This window comes from Leptodactylus fuscus, chromosome 5, assembly GCF_031893055.1.
Source record: "Leptodactylus fuscus isolate aLepFus1 chromosome 5, aLepFus1.hap2, whole genome shotgun sequence".
Lineage (NCBI taxonomy): Eukaryota > Metazoa > Chordata > Amphibia > Anura > Leptodactylidae > Leptodactylus > Leptodactylus fuscus.
Window position 1 is genome coordinate 11,326,353 of NC_134269.1, and position 25,709 is coordinate 11,352,061.

The following is a 25,709-nucleotide window of genomic DNA, read 5'->3' on the forward strand; positions in this document are numbered from 1 at the left end:
ATATGAAAATGGGGAGAGATGGAGGGGGAACATATAATTTACGGGTGACTGTAGGAGGATTATACTGTGTGGAATCACATGAAAAATGAATGAGAATGGGCGGAGTCAACATAAAAGTGGGTGGGGCCTAATTTGCTGCGGCACGCTGCGCGTAGGGCCCCGCCAAAGTCAATTGCCCAGGGCCCCGCAAACCCTGGATCCGCCACTGCTCCTCCAATTCCTCCTTGCAGAAAGGTGGAGGTAGTGGTCCTGCTGCTGGGCTGTTGCCCTCCTATGGCCCCCTCCACCTCTCCTGGTGTACTCACCTGTCTCCTGCTAGCACCTCCAGCCTCGCATTGATGTGCCATCCTGGATGAGTTGCACTTCCTGAGCCACTTGTGTGGGTTGTAGAGTCCGTCTCATGCTACCACGAGTGTGAAAGCGCAACCAAAATTCAAAAGTGACCAAAACATCAGCCAGAAAGAATAGGTACTGAGATGTGGTCCCCACCTGCAGAACTACTCCTTTATTGAGTGTGTCTCGATAATTCCCATTGCCTAATAGGACCTTCAAGGCCCATGTCCAGTAGTAACAAGAAGGCATAGGACTAATTAATCTGGTCTAACACCTTCTCTGCATTCTAGGCCAGACAATTCAGGAATCAGACATCCAAGTTTGACCCGTGGTTTTCCAACTTTGCAAATGTCAAAAGCTAAAGGAGAACCACCTTGATACCTGTAGGGAAGTTGCAGCACAAACCACTGAGTTTATGGTCATTTTTACTTAGACGGTTTGCAGAGGAACACATTGCAAAATTCCTCGGTGGGAAATTCTGCAACATTTCTGCTGTGTGTGAGCATAGCTGAAATGTTATCTTTTAGTGCTGCCGAAGCTTTATTAACCCTGTGTATATCTCATGTCTTCTGTTTATAGATGGGGAATGGATATCTCAGGTAGAAGAACTGATGGCTGTCCCAGGAGAAGAGATGATCATCCCCTGCCATTACCCAATGGAGACCCTGGGGAAAGCTAAAGAAGTGACCTGGTATACAGTGGAGAGGAAACTATGTATCTATAATGAGAAGTCGATCATTTTGACTTGGGGTCTACTACTCCCAAGATATACATCTCGCTTTTCCCTGGTGAACTTCCCTGAAGACGTCTCTCTGCGTATACCCAGTATTCAGAGAGACGAACATCGGCATTTTTGTTGCCGTGTGACCACCAGTAATGGCACAATGGAAAGTAAATACAGCACGGAGGTGACCATCGCAGGTAAAGACATATTTTTAAAATTTCTCTTGGGCTAACTGAGAACTTTGTGCATGTAAGGAATATGGAAAATGATGTAATTATGGAGTGATTGGCCTCTCTCTGGAAACTGTCGTGTAGGCTGCACATATTTTTTCCACAATATGTGGAATGGATCCTCTAGAATTCTATACACTTTGCAAGGACTGTAAAACACTGCAGTTAGGTCATCAATCAAATCTTCAAATTCCATTTACAGAACCACACAGGTAAAGGATAAATATGTGTCAGTTATCACTTGGGGGTATTTTCATTAGAAATGGACAAATCTGTCAAAAATCTAATCATTTTGGGTTGTTTGGTCCAAAGATTTGTTTTGAGTCAAACAAGTTTGATATGGACCACACTTTTAATTTGGCTTAAAACAGAGTTTAGAATAGAGGACTCCTAGGAACCTATCTATAAAACATAGTGTAGAACACTCTTAGGACTCCTAGGAACCTATCTATAAAACATAGTGTAGAACACTCTTAGGGCTCCTAGGAACCTATCTATAATACATAGTGTAGAACACTCTTAGTACTCCTAGGAACCTATCTATAAAACATAGTGTAGAACACTCTTAGGGCTCCTAGGAAGTAAATGTATTACTGGAAAAAGAAAATAAAAAATTAAATGTCTAAATTTCACCTCCATATTGTTTTTATTATGAAATGCTTAACCCCTTCCCGCCGATGGCATTTTTTGATTTTCGTTTTTCGTTTTTGACTCCCCTCCTTCTAAACCCCATAACTTTTTTATTTCTCCGCTCCCAGAGCCATATGAGGTCTTAATTTTTGCAGGACAATTTTTTCTTCATGATGCCACCATTAATTATTCTATATAATGTACTGGGAAGCAGGAAAAAAATTCAGAATGGGGTGGATTTGAAGAAAAAATGCATTTCTGCGACTTTCTTACGGGCTTTGGTTTTACGGCGTTCACTGTGCAGCCAAAATGACATGTCCCCTGTATTCTGTGTTTCGGTATGGTTCCAGGGATACCAAATTTATATGGTTTTATTTACATTTTGACCCCTAAAAAAAATTCCAAAACGGTGTTAAAAAAATTTTTTTCTAAAAGTCGCCATATTCCGACGGCCGTAACTTTTTTATACATAGGTGTACGGGGATGCATAGGGCGTCTTTTTTTGCGGGGCCGGGTGTACTTTTTAGTTCTACCATTTTCGGGAAATGTTATTGCTTTGATCACTTTTTATTCAAATTTTTATCAGAATTAAAACAGTGAAAAAATGGCGGTTTGGCAATTTTGACTATTTTTCCTGCTACGGCGTTTACCGAACAGGAAAAATATTTTTATAGATTTGTAGAGCGGGCGATTTCGGACGCGGGGATACCTAACATGTATATGTTTCACAGTTTTTAACTACTTTTATATTTGTTCTAGGGAAAGGGGGGTGATTTGAACTTTTAATACTTTTTATATTTTTTTATATTTTTTTTTACTTTTTTTTTTTTTTTTTTTTTTTGCATTTATTAGACCCCCTAGGGGTGTTGAACCCCAGGGGGTCTGATCACTAATGCAATGCATTACAATGCTAATGCATTGCAATGCATTGCAAAAAATCATCATCTCTTTTGCAGGCTGTATACACCAGCCTACAAAAGAGAGAATTTGCAGACCGGCTGGGAGCCTTTAACAAGGCTCCCGGCTGTCATGGCAATGGGGGTCGGCCCTGGAGCATGCTCCAGGAGCCGGCGATCCCTGCCAAAATGGCGGCGCCCATGCGCTGCCGGGAAGATGGCGCCTCCGGCGCCTTTGACAGCAGCGCCGGAGGGGTTAATGCCTCCGATCGGTCCGGGGACTGATCGGAGGCATTAGAGCCGGTTGTCTACTGCTTAAAGCAGTAGACACCCGGTGGCTATGGCGGCCGCCCGGCTCCCGGGCAGTCGCCATAGTTACAGACCCGACACGCGCCGTACTATTACGGCGCATGTCGGGAAGGGGTTAAAGGCTATTTTGAATTATTTGAGGGGCACAGTATTGAAAATCTGGGGATTTATGCTGTGGGGTTTCTAATATATAAGGATTTAAAATCCCTAACAAATGGATTGGGGAACTTTTCTTGTAAATCTGGAAAATCACTGTTACACTTCAAAACCTTCTAACATCCAAAATAAATGATGATCCAATTTTTAGCAGAAATATGATAGATAATATGTATTAATGTATTTGGGTGGTATGACTGTCTGTCTGAAAAGCAGAGCATTTCACATTTCAGATTCTCCAAATTTTCATGAAATGCCCTATTTTTTTTTTTTTGTTTGTTTTTTTAAATAAATAAATACAAAATTGTTGAGCAATATTTACCACTGACGTGAACACGTCACAAAAAAATCACTTGGGTAAGTTAAAGTGTCTCAAAGTTATTGCCGTATAAAGTGACACATGTCAGGTTTGGAAAGTTTTGAAGTCTTGTCCTTAAGGTACTTTCAGACTGTGCCATTAAGGGGTTAATTTAAATTGAAATAGCAATGTCTTTTTAGATAAATATGGACCCTGGTCATGTGACTTTAGCTGTGCACATGTTCTTCTGCAGCTCCTGCATTAATCTGGACACAGTTGAGTCGTCCTGTGAGCCCTGATATGGGCCATAAAAGCCCACATGTGTAGTCAACTTCAGATTCCTACAACGTTGACCATGAATCTGCTTGTGCACATGTGCAAACCTGATTTTCAAATATGATACAGTGTAATTAGATTTTGGATTCATCCCTTTTAAATGTACTGTGTTTTTTAGGTTCCGCGTCTTCTTCTCCCTTCAGTGTGACACAACCAGGTACCATCACAGGTCATAGAGATGAGTTGGTGACACTAAACTGCTCATATAGCCGAGACAAGAAGAATGATGTCCTGGGGGTTAATATATACTGGAGAGTGGGCAACATAACCGGACCTTATGCCTACCACCCCTACAAAGAAATGGTTCATCCCAGCTACAGAGGAAGGACAGGAATAGAAGGGTCGGCCGATCTCCATATACGGGGGATACAGAGGTCAGACGACTCCACATATTACTGCTTTGTGATGCTCAGACTGTGCAATACGGGAAAACTAGTTCAGTACGGAGAAGGGACGCGACTGATTGTGACAGGTAAAATATCACCGTGAAACCTTTTTTGTGTCAATTCAGTTTTTATTGTTTCAAAAATATGATGGAAGAATAGGACATGTACAGGCAACAGAACAAAAGCAACTTTTACAAACATATACAGAGTGGAACATATCAGGCATAGTAACCTCCTGCTATAGAAAATATCATAATACTTACCATACCAATATGGCTATTAAAGGGATCCTATCATTAAAAACTTTTTTTTCTAACACATCGGAATAGCCTTAAGAAAGTCTATTCTTCTCCTACCTTTAGATGTCTTCCTCGCACCGCATACCGTTTTTTTGTCGGTATGCAAATGAGTTCTCTCACAGCACTGAGAGCGGGCCCCAGCGCTCAAACAGCACTGAGGGCGTCCCCAATGCTGCGAGAGAACTCTCTCCAGTGACGCCTCCATCTTTTTCAGCAACCGCCTCTTCACTCATCTTCTTCCACCGCTGGTGAATATGTGATCTTTAAGGTAGATTTTATTGGTAGGGGGTACGTAGCGTTATATGTTGGAGCACTATGTCCCAGTGGATATTGGTCCCTTTGAGGAGGGATAATATACTTTCGGAAAGAAAATAATAGTGCTGAGGAGTAGCAGCCCTGTGCTGTATAAATAATGTCCTACCAACAAATGATTGTTTAATAATACTTACCTAATCAGTATGTCTAACTACTGGTCTATAAGTAATCTGACCGATGCGCCGTGTAAGCTCCAAGAGGGAGCGCATGCGCAAAAGATGATCTGGCTGATGACTTTTAGGTGGCAGAGTATACATTTAAGGGAAGCTAAGTCCGCGCGCATGCACGAGCCAAGGAATGAGCGTACTGATGATTTTTAAGTAGCGGAGTAAGCACTGATGTGATCGGAGATCAGGCGCATGCGTGAAAGGGACTTGTGGATGACTTGGAAGTGGCAGAGCAGACACTTGGGAGAACCTAAGTCTGTGCATGCGCAGAGGGCTCCTCCCAGTGTGTATGTATTGTTCCCACTAATAGGTGTATGGAATCTATGGTGGGCTACGTCTTTTAGTAGTAAACAATAAAAGTGAAAATTTTAATAATAATAGTTTATTCCTATGGGGGGCTGTCTACCCTCCTTTAGTGAACCATAAGCTGTAGGAAATAACATCTATTGTAATCTGTGAATTTTTGGTTACTAGCTTAGGCATAGTTGAAGATGCAAAGGGTCAACGGAAGGGGGGCCAGTCAGTTCTGGGGTTAGTGAGGAAAGTTAGGGTCCATTCAGACAGAGGAAAATGGTGATGAAATTTGGTGTGGAATTTCAGCTCGGAAAAAAAAGCTGCCCATTGACTTCAATGGGTTCCTTTTTCAGAAAAGGAACCCATTGAAGTCAATGGGAGGCTTTTTTTCAATGCTGAAATTCCACACCTTTTCCTCTGTGTGAATGGACCCTTAGTAAGGAGAGATGTGGATACGGAATGGAGTGGTGAGGTCGTGACAAGGGAAAAGGTTAGATGGATAGGTGGGCTCAGTGTTTTGGACAATTAGTTGCAACAATTTAAGGCTAAGTTCACACGTTGAACGGTGAGGTGGATTTTGGCAGCGGGGAGCCGCGTCACTCTCGGGTCAAAACCCATCTGCCATGACTGTCATGGCTTCTGACAGTCACGGCTTCCCTCTTCGGAGCAGGCTCAAATGAATGCGCCGACTGCGGAGGTTGCTGCCGCGAGGTGGACACCGTGGCTCAACAAGCCGCCGAAGCGCCTGAAGAAAAGGCTGCTTTTTTTCTGTGAGCAGCAACATGCCTGGCAATCTACGTAGACCACCATTGTGAGGGGGCAGATTATGACGTGGATTACGCGCCATAATCTGCCCCCTCTATGCCCATGTGAACGAGCCCAAATAGACTGAAGAGTGGTCCTGATCTGTGGTGCATACTGCAAAACCTGCTTAAAGCTGGAGATATGGGAGACAGATATGTTAATGATCTGGGTGAGGACATTTCTCAAAAGAAGAAATAAACGATCATGAGATGGAGGAATAGACAAATTTATAAGGTTATTATAAGACATAAGACAGGGCATAAGACATAGACATGTGGCTGCTTAAAGAGTCACAGAGTGATGACTCTTTATATGCAACCAACTATAGTACATCTGAACCCAGAGTAAATATAGACCTGTAATTAGTACCTGTATAGTGCGGTCTGAAAGGCCGCTTACACGGTATTGTAAGCAGCCATTTTCTTGTGGTCAGCGGGCATGAGCAGTTGGCTTTGCCCTAGGCCCGAGGCCTAGAAGTTTGAAACCAACCCCTGGAAGAAGACGTGTAAAGAGTCCGTTCCTGAAGAAGATGGAGGCGGCGCTGGAGAGTTCTCTCGCAGCATTGGGGACACCCTCAGTGTTGTATGAGTGCTGGGGCCCACCCCCAGTGCTGTGAGAGAACTCATTTGCATACAGAAGGAAACCGGGATTTCTACGGAACGGCGGCGCGGAGAAGACATCTAAAGGTAGGAGAAGAATAGGCTTTCTTAAGGCTCTTCCTACGTGTTAGCAAGAAAATATTCGATATTAATAATAGAATCCCTTTAAGTTCCATGCAGGCAGTTTCTAGTGAATCTGTGAAACCCCACATTCTGTATATCAGGTAAGTTAGATCAGAGAGAACCGGACCAACTGCTTGTGCCAGTGCTTTTTCCAATAATGGCTTGTTGATAACTAGAGATGAGCGAGTAGTGTTCGATCGAGTAGGTGTTCGATCGAATACTACGGTATTCGAAATACTCGTACTCGATCGAACACTACTAGCTGTTCAAAGTTTAAGGTTTGATGCAGAACCAGCGTTGATTGGCAGAATGCTATACATTCTGCCAATCAATGCTGGTTCTTCTCTTACCTTTAGAAGTCAACTCCGTGCAGCGTCCCCGCGGCGTCTTCCAGCTGGAATTCGCTCTGCTCAGGCATCTGGCCTAGACAGAGCCGACTACGCATGTGTGCAGTCATCTCTGCCTAGGCCCCGATGCCTGGCAGAGTGAATTCCAGCCGGAAGAAGACACGGGGACGCTGCGCCGGGAGAAGACTTCAAGGAGAATCCAGCCTGACCGTCACTCGTGGACTTGGTAAGTATAATTCTATCGAATGTTGCCTACCCCTGAAACGAGCATTTCCCCCCATAGACTATAATGGGGTTCGAAATCCGTTCGAACAGTCGAACAGTGTGCGGCTGTTCGAATCGGATTTCGAACCTCGGACATTTTAGTGTTCGCTCATCTCTATTGATAACGTTTCTTGGAATCTCAGGTCTCTCATTGCTAGGAGGTCTATCATAGTCTTCCTCTGCTTCACCGTTACTGAACTCTTCATGCACTATTTTGCGCACCATCCTTCTTTTATACTTCTCACTTCTGCTCAATCCCCTTCTGACTTTGGCTAAAAAAACCAAAAACCTCAACAAATTCTGCCAAAAAAAGCAACAAAAACTGCCTTTCCACAAAGTGGGACCTCAGCCCTAAAGCTACGTGGGAGGCTCCATAACAGACACCATTATACAGATGTGACAAATGTTACCTTGACTCATTGGTGGCGAACCCCAAATCTTTCAGGTTTTTGGAAAATTTCTATTTCATGAGAAATTGGAGCCTTCAACCAAAGTCAGGCCGAGATAATGGTGTAGCCATAGATATATTGTAGTCATATTAGAATGATGTTATTTCGTGATTCATGTACAATATATAATTTTTGTAATTCCTTCATCTACAGACCCCGGTTTTGTCCTTGTGATGATTATTTCCGCCTCTGCTGTCGCCATGTTGGTTCTTCTGTGTTTGGTCTTGGTTGTCCTGAAGAGAATAGGTAAGAGGGCTATTTAGTACAAGATATCCTCTATATCCAGCTATACAGATGCATGATGTTTTTTAATTAAAGGGATTTTCAAGGCTTTAATAATTAATGACCTGCCCTTAGGATAGGTCATCATTTAAATTTCTATTGCATTGGCCGGGAATCAAACCCCGGCCTCCCACGTGGCAGGCAAGAATTCTACCACTGAACCACCAATGATTGGCTAAGCATTGGTGGTTCAGTGGTAGAATTCTTGCCTGCCATGTGGGAGGCCGGGGTTCGATTCCCGGCCAATGCAATACATCATTTAAATTTCAGCATGATCCTGACACCCAGGCCCATGGCCAATGAGCTGTTTGAAGAGACTGCATTGGTCCCATGAGCGCCACAGCCTCCTCAATGCTAACCAAGCACTGTATGGTACCTTTGTGCAGCAACTGGGCTTGGTATCGCAACCCATCCCGTTCCATTGAATCTCCTTCATTCTGAGACGGATCTCTGTGAAAAAGGGGTACAACAGCTTGCAAGTCAATGCTTCAGAAGAAAAACCAAGCAGAATTTTTACTATAACTTTATTTGAAAAATATTTTTAGCCAGTAATAGATGTAATGCAATGACAACAAATAACCACAAAGGTGCACATGGCCATCACATCAAGACCACCAACACCACCACAATCTATTGTAAACCACTTATTTGCTGTTCTAAGGGTGGCTATAGTGAAGAAACTAACTCTGTGTCATAGTCTTGCTGTTGAGAAAATCAACTTTTGATCAGTATACAATAGGGCTGAGCGATCGGGATCGGAAACGATCGGCGATCGAGTAAATTTCACGATTGCGATCAGAATTCCGATCCCGATCTTTTCTGGCGGAGGTTATCTCAAAATCAGCTTAACCCTATTCATGTATATATCATGAATAGAGTTGAGCGATCGGAAAAGATCAGATCCCGATCGGCGATCGAGAAAATTTCACGATCAGCTGGAAAATTATCGGAAATCGTATTTTCAAATCTCAAGATCGGCTGAACCCTAGTATACAATCATCTGTTCGGTGCACTCAGGGCCTGGTCATCCCTGGAGGGATGCAATTGTTTTTTTTGCAATTGTGATCACCACCCTTCACTCCCTTTTATCATAAAATTCCATATCCAGTTATGGGGTGACCATTGTCAAAAATGGGTAAGGAGTAGAGATGAGCGAACAGTGTTCTATCGAACTCATGTTCGATCGGATATTAGGCTGTTCGCCATGTTCGAATCGAATTGAACACCGCGTGGTAAAGTGCGCCATTACTTGATTCCCCTCCCACCTTCCCTGGCGCCTTTTTTGCTCCAATAACAGCGCAGGGTAGGTGGGACAGGAACTACGACACCGGTGACGTTGAAAAAAGTAGGCAAAACCCATTGGCTGCCGAAAACATGTGACCTCTAATTTAAAAGAACAGCGCCGCCCAGGTTCGCGTCATTCTGAGCTTGCAATTCACCGGGGACGGAGGTTTCCGTCCAGTTAGCTAGGGCTTAGATCCTGGGTAGGCAGGGACAGGCTAGGATAGGAAGGAGAAGACAACCACAACAGCTCTTGTAAGAGCTAAATTCCAGGGAGAAGCTTGTCAGTGTAACGTGGCACTGACGGTCTCAATCGCCGCAACCCAGCTTTCCCAGGATCCTGAATGGAATACACTGTCAGTGTATTCCCGTATACCCTATATATACCCCCGATCCCCGTTCCAACGGTGTGCCCCCCCACCTTCACCCCAGAAATACACTGCAAGTCCCCTAGCAATAGAATTGAGGCTATATACACCCACTATGTTTGCTACTGCCATATAGTGCAATTGTCTGACTGGGAATTCAAAGAATATATTGGGGTTACAAATACCCTCATTTCTTGCTACTGCCATATAGTGCCATTGTCTGACTGGGAATTCAAAGAATATATTGGGGTTACAAATACCCTCATTTCTTGCTACTGCCATATAGTGCCAGTTTCTGCCTGGGAATTCAAAATGCTCCCGGAAAGGGACGTGGACGAGGCCGTGGGCGAGGTCGGGGGAATGGTTCTGGGGAGCAAGGTAGCGGTGAAGCCACAGGGTGTCCCGTGCCTACTCCTGTGGGGCAGCAAGCATTGCGCCACTCCACAGTGCCAGGGTTGCTTGCCACATTAACTAAACTGCAGGGTACAAACCTTAGTAGGCCCGAGAACCAGGAACAGGTCTTGCAATGGCTGTCGGATAACGCTTACAGCACATTGTCCAGCAGCCAGTCAGACTCTGCCTCCTCTCCTCCTATTACCCAACAGTCTTGTCCTCCTTCCTCCCAAAATTCCCAATCTTCCCAGAACAATAACCCCAACTGTCCCTGCTCCCCAGAGCTGTTCTCTGCTCCTTTCATTGTCCCTCAACCTGCACCTCCATTTCGCGATTCCACGGACCTAACAGACGAGCATCTGTGTCCAGATGCTCAAACACTGGAGTCTCCTCCATCTCCGTTCGATTTGGTGGTGGATGACCAGCAACCCACCCTCATCGACGACGATGAGGCGCAGTTGCCGTCAGGGCATCCAGTTGACATGCGCATTGTGCGGGAGGAGGAGATGAGACAGGAGTTGGAAGAGGAAGTGGTGGATGATGAGGACACTGACCCGACCTGGACAGGGGGGATGTCAAGCGGGGAAAGTAGTGTGGATGTTGAGGCAGGTGCAGCACCAAAAAGGGTAGCTAGAGGCAGAGGTCAGCAGCTTAGGCGAAGCCAGGCCACACCCGGAATCTCCCAAGATGTTCCAGTTCGTACCCAGCCCCGAAAAACTCCCACCTCGAGGGCACGTTTCTCGAAGGTGTGGAGTTTTTTCAAGGAATGCGCCGAGGACAGATATAGTGTTGTCTGCACAATTTGCCTCTCGAAATTGATTAGGGGCTCTGAGAAGAGCAACCTGTCCACCACTTCAATGCGCCGTCATTTGGAATCCAAGCACTGGAATCAGTGGCAGGCAGCAACGGCAGGACAAAGACCGCCTGCCGTTCACGCCACTGCCTCTGCCACTGCCACTGCTGACTGTGCTGGCGATGCACTCCAGAGGACGAGCCAGGACACCACTTCATCTGCCTCCGCCACTTTGTTGACTTCTTCCTCATCCTCCCATGTTCCTGTCTTATCTCCTTCTCCTGCACCATCAAAGGCACCATCAGGCGCTTCTTTACAACAACCTACCATCTCTCAGACATTGGAGCGGCGGCAGAAATACACTGCTAACCACCCACACGCGCAAGCCTTGAACGCCAACATCGCTAAACTGCTGGCCCAGGAGATGTTGGCGTTCCGGCTTGTTGAAACTCCCGCCTTCCTGGACCTGATGGCAACTGCGGCACCTCGCTATGCCGTCCCTTGCCGTCACTACTTCTCCTGGTGTGCCGTCCCCGCCTTGCACCAGCACGTGTCACTCAACATCAGGCGGGCCCTTAGTTCCGCGCTTTGCACAAAGGTCCACTTGACCACCGACGCGTGGACAAGTGCATGCGGACAGGGACGCTACATTTCACTGACGGCACACTGGGTGAATGTAGTTGAGGCTGGGACTGCTTCCCAAACTGGCCCGGTGTACCTCGTCTCCCCGCCTAACATTCCTGGCAGGGACACGAGAAGAACACCCTCCTCCTCCTCCTCCTCCACCACCACCGCCTCCTCCTCCGCCACCGCCTCCTCCTCCACTGTTATATTGACCCCTACGAGTTGGAAACGTTGCAGCACTGGCGTTAGTAGACGTCAGCAGGCCGTGCTGAAGCTGATCAGCTTGGGGGACAGACAGCACACTGCCTCCAAGGTGAGGGATGCCCTCCTCGATGAGACAGCAATATGGTTTGAGCCGCTGCACCTGGGCCCAGGCATGGTCGTTTGTGATAACGGCCGGAACCTGGTAGCAGCTCTGGAGCTTGCCGGACTCCAACATGTTCCATGCCTGGCCCACGTCTTCAACCTAGTGGTGCAATGTTTCCTAAAGAGCTACCCCAATGTTCCAGAGCTACTGGTGAAAGTACGGCGCATGTGCGCCCACTTTCACAAGTCGGCAGTAGCCGCTGCTAGCTTAAAATCTCTCCAGCAACGCCTGCATGTGCCACAACACCGGCTTTTGTGTGACATCCCCACACGCTGGAACTCAACGTTTCAGATGTTGAATAGAGTGGTTGAGCAGCAGAGACCTTTGATGGAATACCAGCTACAAAACCCTAGGGTGCCACAAAGTCAGCTGCCTCAGTTTCTCATCCATGAGTGGCCATGGATGAGAGACCTTTGTGACATCCTACGGGTGTTTGAGGAGTCCACAAGGAGGGTGAGCTCTGAGGATGCGATGGTGAGCCTTACAATCCCGCTCTTGTGTGTTCTGAGAGAATCCCTGATTGACATCAGGGATAACTCAGATCACACAGAGGAGTCAGGGATAGCATCCGATCCGTCACAGCTGGAGAGTAGGTCCACACATCTGTCCACTTCATCGCGTTTAATGGAGGAGGAGGAGGAAGAAGAGTTGTCCGATGATGTGATGGTGATACAGGAGGCTTCCGGGCAACTTCGAATCGTCCCATTGTTGCAGCGCAGATGGGTAGACATGGACGATGAGGAGGAAATGGAGATTGAACTTTCCGGTGGGGCCAGAGGAGTCATGCCAAATAACACTGTGGCAGACATGGCTGAGTTCATGTTGGGGTGCTTTACAACTGACAAGCGTATTGTCAAAATCATGGAGGACAACCAGTATTGGATCTTTGCTATCCTTGACCCCCGGTATAAAAACAACATCTCTTCTTTTATTCCGGTAGAGGGGAGGGCCAATCGCATCAATGCTTGCCACAAGCAATTGGTGCGGAATATGATGGAGATGTTTCCAGCATGTGACGTTGGCGGCAGGGAGGGCAGTTCCTCCAGTAGGCGACCAAGTTCTCACCGGTCCACACAAACAAGGGGCACACTGTCTAAGGTCTGGGACACCTTGATGGCACCCCCTCGCCAAAGTGCCGCCACGGAGGGTCCTAGTGTCACCAGGCGTGAGAAGTATAGGCGCATGTTGCGGGAATACCTTTCCAACCACAGCCCTGTCCTCTCCGATCCCTCTGCGCCCTACACGTATTGGGTGTCGAAGTTGGACCTGTGGCTTGAACTTGCCCTATATGCCTTGGAGGTGCTGTCCTGTCCTGCCGCCAGCGTCCTATCTGAGAGGGTGTTCAGTGCAGCCGGTGGCATCATCACTGACAAGCGCACCCGTCTGTCAGCTGAGAGTGCCGACTGGCTCACTTTGATAAAAATGAACCACCACTGGATAGAGCCTTCATTTTCGTGCCCACCTGTGTAAAGCACCCCAACATGAAACTCCATGTCTGTGCTCAACCTCTCCAATTCCTCCGCATCCTCATACTCATCCACCATAAGTGTTGCACAATTCTGCTAATACTAGGCTCCCTCCACCCTGATTTCCCACAACTCTGCTGGTTAGAGGCTCCCTCCACCCTGATTTCCCTCAACTCCGCTGGTTAGAAGCTCCCTCCACCCTGATTTCCCACAACTCTGCTGGTTAGAGGCTCCTTCCACCATGAATTTCCCACAACTGTGCTAGTTAGAGGCTCCCTCCACCATGAATTTGCCCAAACTGTGGTTTTTAGAGGCTCCCTCCACCATGAATTTGGCCAAACTGTGGTTTTTAGAGGCTCCCTCCACCATGAATTGGTCCAAACTGGGGTTTTTAGAGGCTCCCTCCACCATGAATTGGTCCAAACTGGGGTTTTTAGAGGCTCCCTCCACCATGAATTTGGCCAAACTGTGGTTTTTAGATGCTCTCTCCACCATGAATTGGTCCAAACTGGGGTTTTTAGAGGCTCCCTCCACCATGAATTGGTCCAAACTGGGGTTTTTGGAGGCTCCCTCCACCATGAATTTCCCAAAACTTGGGTGTTTAGAGGCTCCCTCCACCATGAATTGGTCCAAACTGGGCTGGTTAGAGGCTCCCTCCACCATGAATTTGCCCAAACTAGGGTTTTTAGAGGCTCCCTCCACCATGAATTTCCCAAAACTTGGCTGTTTAGAGGCTCCCTCCACCATGAATTGGTCCAAACTGGGCTGGTTAGAGGCTCCCTCCACCATGAATTTGCCCAAACTAGGGTTTTTAGAGGCTCCCTCCACCATGAATTTGCCCAAACTGGAGTTTTTAGAGGCTCCCTCCACCATGAATTGGTCCAAACTGGGGTTTTTAGAGGCTCCCTCCACCATGAATTTGGCCAAACTGTGGTTTTTAGAGGCTCCCTCCACCATGAATTGGTCCAAACTGGGGTTTTTAGAGGCTCCCTCCACCATGAATTGGTCCAAACTGGGGTTTTTAGAGGCTCCCTCCACCATGAATTGGTCCAAACTGGGGTTTTTAGAGGCTCCCTCCACCATGAATTTGCCCAAACTGGGGTTTTTAGAGGCTCCCTCCACCATGAATTGGTCCAAACTGGGCTGGTTAGAGGCTCCCTCCACCATGAATTTGCCCAAACTGGGGTTTTTAGAGGCTCCCTCCACCATGAATTGGTCCAAACTCTGCTGGTTAGAGGCTCCCTCCACCATGAATTGGTCCAAACTGGGGGTTTTAGAGGCTCCCTCCACCATGAATTTGCCCAAACTGTGGTTTTTAGAGGCTCCCTCCACCATGAATTTGCCCCAACTCTGCTGGTTAGAGGCTCAATCCACCCTGATTTTCAAAACAAATGTTAGTGCCAATCTCAACTTACTACAAGGGCCAAATTCACTGCTGGTGACAAGCTCTCCTCACTGCAAGTGCCAAATACACATGTTTCAAGGTGTTTTCCTACTGTCTGAGAGGTGGTATTGAGTGTGTAAAGTGTGTAGTTGTTAGGCTGTGATGTTGGGGTAATAGAGGGTCTTTGGTGTGTTAGATGCCCCCAGACATGCTTCCCCTGCTGTCCCAGTGTCATTCCAGAGGTGTTGGCATCATTTCCTGGGGTGTCATAGTGGACTTGGTGACCCTCCAGACACGGATTTGGGTTTCCCCCTTAACGAGTATATGTTCCCCATAGACTATAATGGGGTTCGAAACCCATTCGAACACTCGAACAGTGAACGGCTGTTCGAATCGGATTTCGAACCTCGAACATTTTAGTGTTCGCTCATCTCTAGTAAGGAGTAGCACGGTGCCTCAGTGGTTAGGGCTGCAGCGCTGGAGTCTTCTCAAATGTATTAACTTTCTTGGCCAGAGACATTGTTGTGTTGTATTTATTCTAAACTATAATTCTGCTTATATCTTCAGGTGTCATTTGTAAGAAGAAAAATGTGTAAGTATACTACACGTGTCTGTGCTAATAAATTTACTCATTGATAATATATATATATATCGCACCCAGATTGTCAGATTGCTGTAAACCTCGTCCTGCAGTTCTGTGTCTAGCATTTATGTAAGTGACTAGCATTTGGCCGTGACTTCGTCTGCGGGTTGTTGACGTCGATGACCCGCCTATATATATTTTTGGAAATCTTACTTTATTAAAATTTTTCCACTTTTACATGCGAAAAACAAAGTCAGTAACAAAAAACAAACATTTTTTAAAAGGATAACGTCATTATACTGGGCAGAAATGATTGAATTTGACATTGACAATCCAGTAGTGTCAGTCAAGTTGGCATCACCGACGTTTCAAAGTCTAAGGAGTCTCCCAGTCTGTTAGGGGACCTTGGTGGTGAAATCACTAAGCCAAAGAAATTCAAAGAGGAAGTCAAAGTCTGAGTAGGTTGTGGAGTTTGATCATTTGTGATAGCCAACTCAATCCCATAAAAGAAAGAAGAGGTTTAACAATCGACAAATAAGTGAGAGGAGTCAACGTCTGGCAAGGAGCGCAGGGCCGGCTCCAGGTTTTTATGGGCCCTTGGGCGACAGAGCCTCAGTGGGCCCCCTTGTGGAGGAGGCGGGGGAGTCGAGACAGTGTGTCGCAGATGAAGCGAGTGACATCATGCAGGAGTGTGGCATCACCAACGCCATACCTCCCAACTTTTGAAGAGTAGAAAGAGGGGCAAAATGTGCGGCACGCTCTGTGCGCCGTGGCAAATTTAGCTCCACCCACTTTTATGTTGACTCCACCCAGTCTCATTCATTTTTTTATGTGCTCCCACACAGTATAATCCTCCTACAATCACCTGTAAATTATATGCCCCCCTCCATCTCTCCCCCAGTTTCATATACACCCTTCCTCTGCCCCCAGTTTCATGTCCCCCCTCTATCTCTGTCCCCAGTTTCATGCCGTTCTCCCCCTTCATCTGCCCACAGTTTCATGTTCCCCATCTCTGCCCCAGTGTCATGCTGTTCCACCCCCCCATCTGCCCCAGTGTCATGCCGTTCCCCCCCCTTCATCTTCCCCAGTGTCATGCTGTTCCCACCCTCCACTTCATTTGCCCCACAGTTTCATTGGGCCCCCTCCATCGCTGTCCCCAGTTTCATGCCATTCTTCCCCCCCCCTTCATCTTCCCACAGTTTCATGTCCCCCCGTCTCTGCCCCAGTGTCATGCCGTCCCCCCCTCCCCTTCATTTGCCCCCAGTTTCATGGGCCCCCTTCATTATGTTCCACCTTAATGTTTAATACAAAACAAACACCTACACTCACCTTCCATCGCTCCCCACCGCTCCTCTCTCCGCTTTCTCACTCCATTCACATCGTTGTAGGCGCGATGTGACATCATCACATCGCTCCTACACACGCCGAAGCAGGGCCGCAATGTTAAAGCAGGAGTTGAGCTCACAGCTCCTGCTTTAATCGTCTATGCATTCAGCTCATCGGCGTCCGTCGGGACAGGCAAGTGCTGGGGCAGGCAAGTGCCGGGGGGGGGGGGGGGTTGGGCAGAGGCTCTGTGGGCTCCGCCGGCCCTGAAGGAGCATGTCCTTGTCTTGGAAGTGACGGTGAGTTGTGGTTGTATACAGAGTAAAAACTAATAATCTACGTAGTGTGAGCTTTATCAGGTTCTACCAATAATATGTAGGATAGTATCGGCTCGTAAGATGGATGAAAAAAAAAGGTCTTGATATATGGACCCTATTTCTAGGGTCGGATCAAAACAGATAAAGAGGGCGATGGAGTTGAGGGGGATGTGAGAGAAGAAAGAAGGAGAAAGGGACAAAGAAAAAAAAATGGGGAAAGGACTCGCGGTTTAGATTTGTTCCATGATCTATGAGCCATGGAGACCAGATTTTTAGAAATTTGTCGTGCGTGCCTCTGGGCCAACTGAGTAGCTCCTCAACGGCTTATCTGGTGCACTTTCTCTATCCAGTGAGCAAGTGGTGGAGTTATAGATTGTTTCCAGTATTGTGCAATAATAGTCTTTGCAGCTTCTATTAATAATGTGGTCAAGTTTGTCCTTTTTGTCCAGTGAGACACCAGCAGAGCCGAGTGCGAATGCCAGCTGGCGGACATTTTTGGGAGGCCGCTCCTGCATTGAATTACAAGAGGCTTGTAGGATGGGGCTTGTGGCTTAGGAGAGTGTGGGCGGGTACAGGGCGGGGAGACCTGACTTCTCCCCTCCCAGTACCCGCCCACACTCTCCTAACCCGCCCACACTCTCCTAACCTGGGAGGCGGGGGGCAGCGAGGCGAGAAAGAACGAGAACACCGGACAGCGGAGCAGCCATCTCTGCAGGTAAGTGGACACTAGGGGGGACTAAGTAGCCAGAGAATAAAAAAAAAATCCTCTGGCTACTTAGTGATTTAAAAAAATCACTACACAGCGTGGATTCTAACAATTAAAGTGTTCATTTGTTAGATTCCATGCTGTATAATGAATAGGATTGTTTTTAAAATCCGATCTCCGATTAGTAAAAAAATCCCATTGACTTGCATTGGGATCGGAATTGGGATCGAGATCGGGTTCGAATGAAAAATGATCGGAAATCGGATTTCAAAATCGATCCTGAAAAGTCAAGATCGGCTCAACCCTATTCGCCATATGTCAATCAAACCCGTTTCGTAGAATGCATTATTAAGGTTGCCTATCACTTTCTGTGAGAGGACCAATTTTCCTGTGGAGGAATCTATCAGCGGGTTCAAAACAATATTTACAGTTCCACCTAGGATTAGATCGCCCTGTGCAAATTGTGAGAGTTCTTGGAGAGCAGACTTTAGCCATGGACCTTGATCAGTATTCGGTGCATAAATGTTGGCAATCGTGACTTTTCTCGAGGCTAATGTACCTCTTAAGAAAAGCAGACGGCCTTCCAAGTCTGTGTTTTTCCACTCACATACAAATGGGGTAGATTGTCTAATGGCTATTGCTACACCTTTGCTTACAGAGGACCCATGAGAGCTAAAAAAAAACATTGGTTATATGGTCGGGAGGGGAATGTGGGTAGCCTATGGGCCTTAAGATGCGTCTCCTGGATCAGTAGTATATCTGTTCTAAGTTTCTTAGCTAAGTCGATTATTCCATGACGTTTCTGGGCCGTGTTAAGTCCATTGACATTAAACGACGTAAAGGTCACAGTAGTCATTTCGTATCAGATACGTTAGCGCTTCTAGATCAAATCAGACAGCGCAAGAAGAGGAGAGGGAAGGGTAAAGAAAGAGAAGAAGGGAAAAAAATTAAAAAACTAAGTGGGATCTAGTGTAGTCCCCAAGATTTCCTTTTAGTGAGTGTTATAAGTATCAACCACAAGTCAGCGTCTGTTAACAGAATAGAAAATGCTGAACGGAAAAAAAAAATGTAATGGGGTCGGTTTGTATCTGAGGTGGCGCTGTATGATAGCAACCTGCGGGACCCAATCCTAACATTGGGATAAAACGTAGCCGATGTGTTAATCGAGGTTACAATCTATCTGGGTTTTTTTTTTGTAGATGAGCCGTAAAAAGACATACTGATCGGGAAAAAATGTACATTGTGATCTCTATGTAGGGCAAGCACACGGAGCCCAAGCAATGTATGGTGAGTCTGGTTCATAGCTATGAATAAGGGGTAGAACACCTCGAAACGCATCAGGGATTTTAACCACGTTTCTGTTCTTGTTTTTCCTGCAATCATTTTTTTGCATTTTGTGCATGTTTGGAATCTATTTTTTAATCAAGATGGATTAAAAGTTACATTTTAAGAGATCCTCGGCGTAGTGCGGACTTCTCCCCTTCCTTCTCATACAAGGTGTTATAACTTACTACTTTGGAGCAAAGGCCACGCCCTTGTTTCTCCAAAGAGCTAATTTGCATATTGACTAAAATGTTGATAGACAACAGAGGCAGCGATTCAGAAGGGGAAACCACCATTTCATTCAGGTGACCCTCACTTATCTGCAGGACTGGGTGATATACAACGGTGCTGGTCCTCTTCATCTTCTTCTTCTGGCGTAGGCTGTGAATCTTGTAGGGCTCGGGCAGAGCCGACTGCGCATGCCCACAGGCCACAAGAAAATGAACACTTACTTACTATGTAAGCCGCCATTTTTCTTGTGGCTGCAGGCATGCACAGTCGGCTCTGCCCGAGGCCTACAAGTTTCACCGCCTATGCCAGAAGAAGAAGATGAAGAGGACGTCCCAGATGAAGATGGAGACGGCGCTGTTTGAGCGCTAGGGCCTGCCCCCAGTGCTGCGAGAGAACTCAATGCAATTTTATCTGAACGGCGGCGCGGAGAAGACAACGAAAGGTAGGAGAAGAATAGCCTTTCTTAAAGCTATTCTGACGTGTCAACGACAAAAATGGTTTTAATGGTAGAATCCCTTTAACATAGTACTATATATTTTTGTGTTAATTTTTGTATTTTCTTGACAGTTCCGTGAAGATGAAAACCTGTGATAATCCAGAAAATGGTAAATAGAATTGTGATATTTAATTATGCCATTTGATGTCAAACTTTCTGGCTATTAAATTTGCTGCAATTTTTATCCAAATTTCTCTAACGTTACCTATAAACTTTTGATGCCCATCTTAAGCCACACCCATTTCCAAATACCCAGCTATTTCTGGATAAGCCACGCCCTATGTTAAATAATATATAATAATTATTTATTTATTAATAAATGACTTACAGAACATGTATGCCATGTAGTTAACAACAAAAATCTATTGCATGTAGTATTATGTAGTCATTCCCTGTCGTCCCACCGGCGGCACAATACAGCCTTGTGCCGCTGTTGGGACTAAGGGATTATCTACATAATCATCCATTCTTTCCCTATATTGTGATTCCTCGAGATTTGTATACAGTCTAAATCCGAAGCTCGAAATCTTGTGTTGAACAAATATTTTATGTCCAGTCTAGGCAATTCTTATTCACTGTGTAATCTTGGATGACAATGTTTACCTCCTTAGATACACCATAGGAATACCATCAGGATAGAGAAGAGATTTGTGCGTCTAGTGTCAGTGTAACACATCACAATACCGAAGAATGACACAATAATGGCCCTTAACACAGTCCGTAGAGGTCTTAGAATGTGGTTGTAGGGACAATCGGTTGCTTTGTGGTCTTTTAGGAATTGGTTTATATACAAACTTTTGATGTTTTATTGATGGTGCGTCTTACATAAAGAACTGTGAGAAATGGGATTGGGGTGAGTGGATCAGTTTACAATTTTTAAGATCTCTAAGGCTAAGTTCACACGGGGGGACGGTATAGCGAGTTTTGGCGCCAAGAGTGACGCGGGGAGCCGTGTCACTCTTGGGTCAAAAGCCACCTGCCACGGAAGTCACTGCCGCCAGGCGGACGCCGCAGGTCACCGAGCCACAGAACCTGCCTGAAGAAAGGGCAGCCCACTTCTAGCCTGGCGGTCTCCATAGACCACCATTGTGAGGGGGCGGACTATGACGTGGCTTACGCGTCATAATCCGCCCCCTCTGTGCCCGTGTGAAGGGGCCCTAAGATCTCTTCAGAATATAACAAATGATAAGTAAGACAGATTATGTATATTACCTGCACTGAGCTTTGTTGTTGTGTCCCTCGGCCTCCTCTCCGGGTCTCTTCTCAGTCACTGGGAACTTCTGACGCCTGTGATTGGGCCTCAGTGATCACATGGAATAGGCCAACATCATGACCTGTAGATGCAAGTATTATTATGGGACTCCAGAGTATAATATTAGCAATTTCAGTTCGGACCAAACAAGTTGAGCCTGAAACAAAACACCCCATGAATTCTTGTTGAAATGAATCTGGTGAAGTTTGCCCCTCTTTAAGAATATTATGGAAATTTGTATTAAAAAAATAATTGTTGAGACAATATAAAGAATTTTAGCAGAAAGTATCACATGAGCAACGTGTAATACAGTAAACCAGAAGAAAACTAGAATGGACACCATCGCTGGAACGTCTGAGAACATCTGCTTATTCCAAATTCTAGTCCCCAACTCCCTATGAAAAACTGATAAACCTGGGAGAGGGATCTTAGTTATAAAGTAATGCTCTAAATGATATCTTGGATCTTAATGAACTTTATTTCTCCCTTTTACAGAGGATTTACCTTTGGAAGAAAGACCCTACTGTGAGATCTCACCAAAGGTCAGAAGCTGGTCTAAAACCTAACCCTAAAACTATTAATGGGTTGTCACCACCATTCTAGATGATTGGACAAGTGATGTTTTCTAGGCAGCCTCCTGGTGGCCAGAACTATATAATATAGAGAGCGGACAGCTCTGTACACTGTCTAGTGGACATGTCAGAGTACTGCAGCTTAGATCCTGTTCACTAAAACTTGAACAGCAGATCGGTGTGTTGAGTTTTGATGATGGACTCCAATGGTCTAGTTTGATACTAATGACAAGGTCAGAGTTATGCCCGGTTCACACATACCTCTACAAACAGAACACAAGCGCAACTGCAAGCGCTGTGCGGTTCAAGCACACAGGTCCCATAGACTATAATGGGACTATCTCTTACCTTTAGACGTGATCTCCACCGCGCCGTTCCTTAGAAATACCGTTTTTTACTGGTATGTAAATTAGTTCTCTGGCAGTGATGGGGGTGGGTCCAAGCTCTGAATATGCGATGGGGGCGTCCCCACTGCTGCTCGAGAACACAATCCTGCAACGCCTCTATCTTCGGCTGGATCCTCCCCTTCTCTGTCGTCTTCCTCCTGTGTCACCTCTGACGCCTGCGCAGTTGGCTCTGCCAGTGAGACACTAGTAGAGCTGACTGCGCATGCCAGCCGGCGGCCATTTTTGGGAGGCCGCTCTTGCTCTTGTAGTTCAATGCAGGAGCGGCCTCCCAAAAATGGCCGCCGGCCGGCATTCGCACTCAGCTCTGATGGTGTCTCACTGGCAGAGCCAACTGCGCAGGCGTCGGAGGTGACGCAGGAGGAAGACGACAGATTAGGGGAGGATCCACCCGAAGATAGAGGCGTCGCTGGAGCGTGTTCTCGAGCAGCAGTGGAGATGCCCCCATCGCATTTTCAGCACTGGGGCCTGCCCCCATCGTTGTGAGAACTAATTTGCATACCGGTAAAAACCAGTATTTCTAAGGAAGGGCGCGGTGGAGACCACATCTAAAGGTAAGAGACGAATAGCCTTTCTAAAGGCTACTCTGACGTCTTATCTACAAAAAAAAGAGGTTTTAAAAAATATAACAAAAAACCTATGTTTTAAAAATCTGTAATTTCAGGTGATACATTCCCTTTAAGCAAACAGCACATTAGTAATTATTACTTCATATTTCATACACAATAACATCTAGTTTTCTGGACAACCATGATAAAACCTGAATTATTGCAGGTTATTCTTGTTTTCACTTATATTTTCTCCAATTTGCTCCGATACGTTCGTCATGTTACTTTTTATGTTTCAGTTTAGGAATATACTTTTGTGACTTAAAAATGCTGACCGTACAAAAAACTCCATATATTTAACTTTCAGAACACAGAACATGAAGCGAAGGAGTGTAAGGAGGAAGCAAAGGACGAAGCGATAGAAAGAGAAAGAGAAGAACCTGATAATGTAAGTATAAGATCATCTAAGGTCAGGACTCTAAGTATCCGCACTCCTACTTCTCCCCCAGCAGTCCTCATTGTCTTCTGTACTACGTTGTGGGGGGATTCTATACGGCATCTGCATTTGTTATATGACTGTTGCTTTAGTCAGGTCAGTGGTTGGAGACGCAGGATCCATCAGGGCTGTACTTCAGTTTCCAGTAGGGCTGAGGCGGGGTACGGTAACCTGACACTTATTACCTGCCTGTGATTACATTAGTTTTCTAGGCTCTGTGTTCTCAGACTTTACTCCCCAGCACGTGTCCCTGTTTTTTGCTGACTCCCTGGGTCACTGATCTCCGGTTGTACTCTTGGATATCTTCTCTGTTTCTGATTTGGCTTTACCTAGGACACCTTGGACTCCTCTGTGGCCTGGATGTCTGATGTTCATCTGCTTTTGTTTTGGTTATTCCTGTGCAAGCTTTTGACCCTGGCTTGTGTTTTACTGTTTTAGATGCAATAAGATTTCTGGTTTGACCCTTAGCCTACAAATCCACCTGTTCTCCGGCACCCTATAATGGGGTAAAAATCAGTTTCCGAGCGGCCAAGTCCAACCTGCCTTGCAGCCGTCTCTGCTGAATACTTCGGGGAGATCTTAGACTCCACAAACCAGAATGGGGCAGGATTTTAGGTAGATTGTCACTTTCTGGCTCTTTGTCCTATTAGTCATCTGCTGTGAATTAGGAAATTACTATATTAGCAATTCCATTAGATTTGGGAATTGTGTAATCCTGACAGCTGGTCCTCTTCCCTATTTGTATAAAATACAAAAAATTATTCTTATAAGAAACTTTATTCCATAGGGGGAGAAAATTTTCCTTACAAGTCCATCCATTGCTTCCTAGATAGTCACATAGATAAGCAGCTGCCTGGAGACATGTATATAGGTAGCACTGTGCACAATAAGCTATTGTATAGAGTAAGTATTGTTCTTAGCACAGGCCGTGCATTGCTACAGTTACTTGTATTTTCGGGAAGTAGATGTGTATTGCAAGACTTAGCGAACATGAGTGATGAAATACAAGATCTTCTAAAATTATCCAATTATTTTACCAAGGCAAAACAAACTGTTATTACTATAATATGATGTGTTAATAGTAATAAAAAAATACATTATAATAGCTTAAGCTTGGAGACAATCAGTGATATTGTATGTGGTTGAATGTTAGATGGAATCAATGGTGTAACTAGGAATGGCGGAGCCCTATGGTGAACTTTTGACATGGTCACTTATGATCTTGACTTTTCAGGATCGATTTTGAAATCCGATTTCTGATCATTTTTCATTTGAACCCGATCTCGATCCCAATTCCGATCCCAATGCAAGTCAATGGGATTTTTTTACTAATCGGAGATCAGATTTTAAAAACAATCCTATTCGCTATACAGCATGGAATCTAACAATTGAACGCTTTAATTGTTAGAATCCACGTTGTGTAGTGATTTTTTTTTAATCACTAAGTAGCCAGAGGATTTTTTTTTTAATCCTCTTGCTACTTAGTCCCCCCTGGTGTCCACTTACCTGCAGAGATGGCTTGTCCGGTGCTCGGTGTTCTCGGTCTTCTTTGCCTCGCTGCCCCTGACTCCCAGGTTAGTGTTTAAAGAGCTAGGAGAGTGTGGTCGGGAACAGGACGGGGAGCCGTGATGTCTCCCCTCCCAGTACCAGACCACACTCTCCTAACCTGGGAGGCAGGGGACAGCGAGGCGAAGAAGAACAAGAACACCGGACACCGGACCAGCCATCTCTTCAGGTAAGTAGCTACTAGAGATGTTAGCTAGTCTCCCATTAGTATGAATGGGAGACTAGCTAGCAAAGCATTGTGGGAAATGATCACCGATCTCGATCCCACCTAAAAAAATCGTGTTCGGGATTCCGATCGCGATCGTGAATTTTTCTCGATCGCCGATCAGAATCCGATTTTTTCCGAACACAATCGCTCAACCCTATTTTTCACCAATTCTACCAATCAAATCCTGTTACTGCTATCTCTTCTTGTACAATCTTCAGTTCCCATATACAAATATGGGCGGATGGATCTTCTCTATTTGTTGCTATCCATGTGTAACTATATCCATCTGTAGAAGATATAAATTGAGCCAGTTGGATTGATGACATGGCTGTTACTGATACGTCTTTATTCTGCTATTAATCCCTATTACATTTCACTACCTAGGAGAACATTGTCTATGCTCAGGTAAACAAAACCAAACTACAACAACGGAATCTGGCTTCATCCCGAGAGGAAGGAGAACAAACCGTCTACGCTGCTGTCAGGAAATAAGGAGGAACGTGTCACTGCCATAGATTATCTATTTAGGTCACCGCGTTATATTTCGGACCTTACATCTTGTCATAAAGTTTGTTGTACTACGAAAGGTTAATAAATCAATGAGACTTTATTCCTGACTTCTGTGATCTGTACATTGTGTAATCTTGTGACTTCATATATTTTGTATCAGTTTCTATCTTACTAAGTAAAACCTCGTCTCTATAATATTAAAGGGGTTTTCTAGGAATCAAAGGAAACTCGGGGGCGGGTCATAGTGGGTATAAAAC

General features: G+C 45.6%; 1 protein-coding gene across 1 annotated transcript; it reads left to right on the plus strand.

Annotated features, from left to right (window-relative positions):
• Nucleotides 1-1,217: 1,217 nt before the first annotated feature.
• LOC142204417 (uncharacterized) lies at nucleotides 1,218-25,471 on the plus strand. The gene is made up of 8 exons (XM_075275729.1): nucleotides 1,218-1,254; nucleotides 4,031-4,384; nucleotides 8,113-8,205; nucleotides 15,485-15,509; nucleotides 19,968-20,005; nucleotides 21,644-21,690; nucleotides 23,040-23,120; nucleotides 25,327-25,471. The coding sequence occupies exons 1-8, from the start codon at nucleotides 1,218-1,220 to the stop codon at nucleotides 25,432-25,434; spliced, it is 783 nt and encodes a 260-aa protein (XP_075131830.1). The 3' UTR covers nucleotides 25,435-25,471.
• The last annotated feature ends 238 nt before the right edge of the window (nucleotides 25,472-25,709 follow it).